A 6939-nucleotide genomic window follows, 5' to 3' on the forward strand; every position below is an offset into this window, starting at 1 on the left:
TTGAAATGATGATGAAAGGGCCGTCAAAAGACCTGCCACGGTTTGTTAGCAGTTGAGAGAGAGGTTACGGGTACGGGTACGGGTACGGGTTCCATGTACTCCATGGAAGGTAGGATACAAAATCAAACGATTTATGTTTTTTTAATTAACCCAACAATTTGTTACGTGCCTCAAACGCGCACACTCTCACAGACAGGCGGACGGAGAGGATGTCTAGGCTAGTCGAGAGGGGTCGCGCCATAACGAATTCATATTTTGATTTATTGAATAGAAATCGATTGGATTAATCGAAAGAAATTATATTGCGCCGGCCCGGCCGGCTGTCGATGAGATTTGCTGTGCCTGTTGGATCCCCCCGAAGCCCCTACCCTTTGCGGTGTGTGTGTGTCTCTGTGGAATTGAAATTAAAGGAAATCAGCCAGAAAAATGTTGTGGCGTGCAATTAAATTTTGTATCTGGATGCCACTCGTTTTTGCTGTCTTCTTTCCCCCTCTCGTTACAACCAAAGCTGGCCATAAAACGAGTTTGGTTTGTATTTGATTTGGTTTAGAGTTTGCTTCGAGAACGTGGAGCTTATGTGGCTTGGTTTTCTGCGTGGAATGTGTGCAAAAATACAAAAGTTATATGGAAATATTTTATATTATTTTATTTAGATGAAAAGGGAACAAAATATGGAATAAAACATTCATTGTACTTAGCTCAAATCTCGTATATCCCATAAGCAAAAAATAACCGCAAATCGTAAGCCGATCCATCTACAATCGTACTTTGCATAAGTACAAGAACATCGCTCAAAGATCAGTCTCCCTCAGGCGTACCTTTATCCAAACAACACATCAAAACATCGTACAAAACTTCTTTCCCATGGAAAGAGGCCCAGCAGCAGTACCAGTACCAGAACCAGAAACCTTTAAACAAATCAAGCCACGACCACACAACAAACCCGACAACGTCAACGACTGACAAAGAACAAAAACAAAACCCCAATGGAAAAATGGCCAAAAGCGAGAGAGAGAGAAAAACTTGTTGACACAAAACCCAAACCGAAACCCATACAAAACCCAGGTGGGTGTCTCTTTCTGGTCCGCTATGGCCCTCTCTGTCGCTCTGTGAACAGTTCGGTTCGAGACTGCTGGCTGGTGGTTCGTTCACTTTCTGTGTCGGCACAATTTAAGTTTCAATAAGCGACTATTTGTTGCAATTTAAGCTGAACGCGTTTATAAATTGACGACGGAAACAGCCGACGACTGCGGCATAGACAAGGTAGGAGAATGGCACAGAGAGAGAGGGAGAGTGATGCAGAGGTGTGGCAAGGGGAGGTGCAACATGGCCAACTGGGGAATTGCCTAGCTAGGCACAGACCCGACCCGGGAGAGTGACAGGGCCCCCGGACGTTTAAATAGAGCGAAAACATACTGGCATGCCCGCTGTAACGTCTAATTTTCGGTTTTTGTTACAAAGTTAAATATGGTCTGACATTTAAATTACATAAATTAATTTATACTAGTTATGGTTTCTCTGCAGCTATATATTTTATTGGTGGTTTGCTTTTATTATTGTGATTTTTTTCGCTTGCTGTTTTTGTGGTTTCATTTCGGCGGCTTTTGTGGTCAACTAATTTTCGCGGTTGTCATTTTTTAATTTCATTATTTTTATAGTTGAATGTCGGGTAAACAGTTAGTGGTTACTAATGGGAGTTAGAGTCTGTTCTTTTGGGAAATAATTAAAACAGTTTTTAGTTTCCACAGGGGACATATTTCCTTTCGGGTCCACCTAAGAAATGCCATTAGGGCGGCCATCAAAGCATTTTAGGAACACAAAAGATTTCAATAATTTAATTCAAAAAGCCACGGAACGTAACACTTCATTTGCTAGACAATAAATAATAAAATAAAATTGTATTCGAACAGCTTGGACCAGACGCATTGGCACCATAACAATACATTAATGATCATTTTAACACTTGGCTAATAGTTTTTTGATCAAAAATTTAACGCCACACTCGAGTTACAATGGTGCTCTTTGGGTACACACCCAGCCCCATCATAAAGCATCACCAGCCTAGCCAACCTGACCACACGCATGTTGGGAGAAACCTTAATTGCTTTTCAAAGTGCAGCCAAAGATGATAAATTGTTGGATGGGAAAGCCGAAGATCGGCGAAGCGAGCTGATCCCAGACTGACTGTCTGGAACGATCGCTGGGGCTTATTGAGTTACGATGTCAGTGGAAGATCATTAAAATTACAGGCAGACCAGCCAGACACAGGGTTCCCAAGAAATCTCAAGGGACAGAGGGCCAGCTGGCCCCCACCATTCCCCATCAAAAGTTTTGTAATTTTTCAATATTCGCACACACAAAACGAAATTAGCTCGTTGGACGATCGGGATCGGGATCGGGATCGGACTAGGGATTGGGATAGGGTTGGATCGGAATACCAACGCATGCAAATTTCACAGGAATCAAAAAGCAGCACAACAACGGCAAAAAGATGAACAAAATAAATACAAATAATAATAAAAAGGCTTATCCCCCAGCCTCAAGAGTCGTTGCGGCGTTGTGACTTATGGCTGAGCCCGGGCCAGACCTCGGACACAGTTGCTTTCGTCTCGCTAATGCACTGAGAGAAATTATATTAAAATTATATTGAAAGAATTGAGAAGAAATGGGAGCACTTTTCTCCAGTATTGATCAGATGAGGAATCCGATGTCTTTCTGGCAGTATTTTCTTTCAGTGCAGCTTCGGCTTTGGTATATGGTGTGTCTCGTTTCGTTTGGACCATGTGCAGACAGTTGTGAAATTATATTTGCGCACCGTCATGGCCATTGTGTAGCGGAGCTGCAACAGGACTGCGGCCAACACTGCAACAGAGATGGAGACTCTGCCTGGACTGGACTGGACTGGACGCGACTCAGCTTTCGATTTGTCAGGGCAGACGAATAGCTTAACAGTTGGGCCAGCATCGTCTGTGGCAGGTTGTTGCAGGGGTCGATCGAGCCGCTATGGGAGAGCTATGGGAGCTAGCCGCGCATCATCGTCATCGTGCTATTCAAACAAATGATTTACAAAATGTTAAATGAATTATGCATTTTGCATATGCGCTCTGGCCGTATCGTGCAATTTTTCATATCCAATAGCCAGCAGACCCAGGATACCCAGAGAGCAGAACGAGAACCTGTGCCAGGGCACATTTTCTTGGTGTTGGCTTTAATAAATTGGCGTGGGGTGCGCCTCGAGCAAATGTGCCTCAGCCACAACTTCTTGATGCTGTTGTCGCAGCCTTGTTTAGGCCATGTCCCGGCCGAATGTCCATGGCCATGTCATGGCATTGGGCGGCATGCGGTGACTTAAGCAAATACAGCCAATGGACAACGCGAAATGGAAGGCTCCTATAATCAAGTCATATAAATTGAGTGCATTTTTCATAATAAATGAAGGGAATTGTCTAAATTATGCCGTGTGCGCTCACCTGGTGACCACGAGAGTCAAGTGGGCCCTCGTCGTGTGGGCAGTGCGTGTGGGAAATAGCTTAGATGGAAAATTGCGAAGCAGTTGGACAACAGGTGGCAGAGCGAGTGCATTGATTGGGCAAGAAATTTAACTGAATAAGTGATGCCTCAGGCAAGTGACTCAAATCAAATTAGGAGCCAAAGTTCTATTCGTAGCCATTTCATCACCAAAAACAGAACTTAAAGGTATCCAACAAGAAAGAAACCCAATGAATTGTATCGTAAATTATAAACATATCCCAACGCACTTCATTATAAGAGAAAACTAGGGAACGAACACAAGCAAGCCACTCACTCAGTGGAAAATACAGTTGTATGTGGATCACATTAGGCAGGTGAGATATGTTGATGTGCCTTAAAACAATATTTGCGTGAATCCCCTCCCATGCCATCAGCGATTGCAGCCCAGAGATCTGTGTTTGGTTAGCAATTAAGTGCATCCCGAGTATGCAAGGCAGCATAACCCTCAGGGAATGGTAGGTATTGGGTGTGCCCGGTGCCGCCCGATTCCTGATCGATCATGTAAACAACTCCAGCATATTTAGTATGTGTAAAGAAAATAAATGGTCTACCGTCCGCGGGGAAAACGAGAGAATGGAGAGTGCACGACTAGACTAACAGTAGCCATGGGCTAATTATGCTCAAAGTCAGCTACCCAGCCCATGCCCATGCCCATTCTCCACACAGGTCTGGTGTTGTCTTGTCTCCCACTTGAGAGCTGCGCCCTTCAGCAAGATACTTGGCCTGCACTAAAGTTGATTTATGCACCTCTGCATAGGAACCGCAGAAACGAACCAAGCAGACTGCCAGGCGGCTGTTCTGCCGCTGAAAGTTTCAAGTAGTTTCCCCAACCAGATGCAGACCCAGTCCCAGTCCCAGACCCAGGCACCTTGCAGCCTCATTTCGCAGCCAACATTTGGAGCATTTAAATCACTCTGCCCGGAATTGTTTTGGCCATTGTTTGAGCCGAAATCGTGTGCAGTGAACAAATTATGAGTTCCAGCCTTATTCGATGTCACGTAATTGTTCAAAATATATTTAATCCATAACGATTCAATGAAAAATCTCCTCGAGAGCCCGCAGCTGCTGCTGGAACCTTTTGTTGAACTCCAATCCCCGAATCTCGCGATCAACATGCAATCGATCAGCATCGTATCCCCTGGATATCGGGTATTCCATTGGGATATCTTGATATCTTTGCTCAGAGGCCCTCAGAATGCTCTCGGCTATCCAATACAAGCGATCTTTATTGAATATATCCTTCACCGGCTCAGTGCGTCGTTTGAATATTACACTGGGCATGCAGTTCTTTATCGACCGATGGCAGGTGTCATCGTTGGGAGTTATTCTCTCTCTTCTGCGCTTATTCCCACTCCTGGTGCTGGTCAGAGCTGCTGCCAAGAGCTTAGCTCGGATTTGGTCTTCATTGGCGGAGGCCGATAGGTCCAAGAAGCATGAATTCTCATCCATGACTACATAACCCTTGGTATCTGGCAATTCCATCAACGCCTCGTCTGCATTGTAGATCCTTAGACCCAAGGGACTTCGCGCTGTCTTCGGCCCATTCCCCTCACAATCGCTTTGACATTGTGTTCCAATGGAGGCCATCGATCTGGTAATTAAGCAATCCTGATTTCCCTCAGTCTTACTGTCAACTTTCTCCGAGTTGCTGCTGCATCGTGCCATCTTAATGTTAATGGGACTATTTCCACGATCTTGATATTTCTTGGGCACACTTTTAGGGCGACGCGGACGCCGACGATGACGCTGATGATGATGGCGTGTGCCGCAGCAGAGATTATCTCTCGGTAGAGAAGATCGGTGTATTGTTGATCTGGTGGAACTCTCGCTGCTGGCTGGATAGCTGGTGTCATCTGTCATCTCTCGGTCACTGCGTTCCGCTTGAGAAATCTCCTTCTGATCCTTTTGAGAGCTGATTTGACAATGACTGGGTCCTGCATGGAAATCTTTCAGGCTTCTTGGTGAAGGTTGAGGCGTTTGCCCTTCACTTTCTCCAATCTGCTCTGAATCAAACTCTAGCTCATCGCTGTCTATCGATCTGCCAAAGGAGCTTCTCACGCTATCTAAGGCATCCTTGTTCTCATACTCGCTTATGATCCTCAGTGGCTCCTGATCATTGCAATCTTCAGGTGCATCAGCAGAATCGACAGAGCTATTTGTGGCTGTCTTCTCTTCCTGTTCCTTTTGCTGCTCCCCGCAATCGGGACTGTGAAACGTTTCCATAAAACCACTGACCTTTGGTTTGATGCTCACATTTGTCGCTCTGCGATAGTGTGCAACATCGCTCCAGGTCTCGGAGCTCCAACTTCTGTCTGTGTATGGCTCTGAATCTTCTTCAGTTCGATGTGCCCATTCTGCGGGATAGCCCGATGAATATTCCTCTCTGAATTTATTCAGATTGAACACACGACAGAGTCTGTCTGCCCTCTGTTGACGCCTTGTTGACTCTTCGTAGATCTCGCTGTAAACTTGACTGTAGCTCAGGGAGGTGTCAGTGGATTTTTGGCTTGAACAAGAAGTTGTTTCCGGATCACTCTCAGAGCGTATTTCTTCCTTGGGGTTGCTGTCAGAGTAATCATTTGTCTCTTCGGACGGCTGTTCTTCGGAGGTGTAGCAAATATCCGGTCTTACTTCTGCCTCTGCCTTGTGGTAGAAGTTCCTTTTGGAGACCTTTTCCTTGCACTCAATGTCCGATTCCTTGATATTGTGATCTATGTCAGCATCCTGAGCTTTTATGATCTGATTCACATACTCATCTGCTGTCTCCCAGCAGACCTTAACGAATTCCGTCGTACACTTTGTGCTGTCAGAGTGTTTTTCTGGGTCTTCTTCGGATGACACATTGCATATGTCCTCTTCGCAATGTTTTTCAGTTTTACTCGCCTCCTGTGGGAGCTTTGTTTCAGTATTTTCATCAGCATCACTATGGTTAAATACCTTCCCGAATTGCAGATTACTATGCCTGTTCTCGTTACCCTCCTTACCAGCAAGGGGCTGGTGGTGTAAAGATATTCATGAAGCATGGTGTATAATAATCCTCTCTTAACTCACCATTTCATCTGTTCGTGTAGCTGTATGTGAAATGTGTTTAGCTTCCTGACTTTACTTGACAATAAATGCAAGATTTGCTGAGGTTCTCCCTTGTTTTCATCACAATAATGACCTTTGCTTTCAACGGGCACATCAATTAGGGCCAACCGAAAACCTGGCAGCCACAAGGGAGCCGAGAGCCGAGAGCCGAGAGCCGAGAGCCGTCTGGACCACGAAACACCAAACTCAATTAGCCCCCAAAAACGTGGGGGAACATTTGAAGTAAAGTTGCCCCTCAATCAGCACGCGGTGAACTCAAACTTGCCCACACACCACGAACCAAAGAACAACCAAAAAAGTGCAGCCAGGGTGGGGCAT

At 45.3% G+C, this 6939-nt stretch overlaps 1 protein-coding gene across 1 annotated transcript; it reads right to left on the reverse strand.

The window, feature by feature from the left end:
• Nucleotides 1–4518: 4518 nt before the first annotated feature.
• Nucleotides 4519–6631, reverse strand: LOC117586296. Its single transcript, XM_034276252.1, has 3 exons — nt 6583–6631; nt 6469–6525; nt 4519–6417 (listed from the first exon to the last, which is right to left on the reverse strand). Exons 1-3 carry the CDS (start codon nt 6583–6585, stop codon nt 4564–4566), a joined length of 1914 nt encoding a protein of 637 aa, XP_034132143.1. The 5' UTR covers nt 6586–6631; the 3' UTR covers nt 4519–4563.
• Between the last annotated feature and the right edge of the window lie 308 nt (nt 6632–6939).

This window comes from Drosophila guanche, unplaced genomic scaffold (assembly GCF_900245975.1).
Source record: "Drosophila guanche unplaced genomic scaffold, DGUA_6, whole genome shotgun sequence".
NCBI classification, from domain to species: domain Eukaryota; kingdom Metazoa; phylum Arthropoda; class Insecta; order Diptera; family Drosophilidae; genus Drosophila; species Drosophila guanche.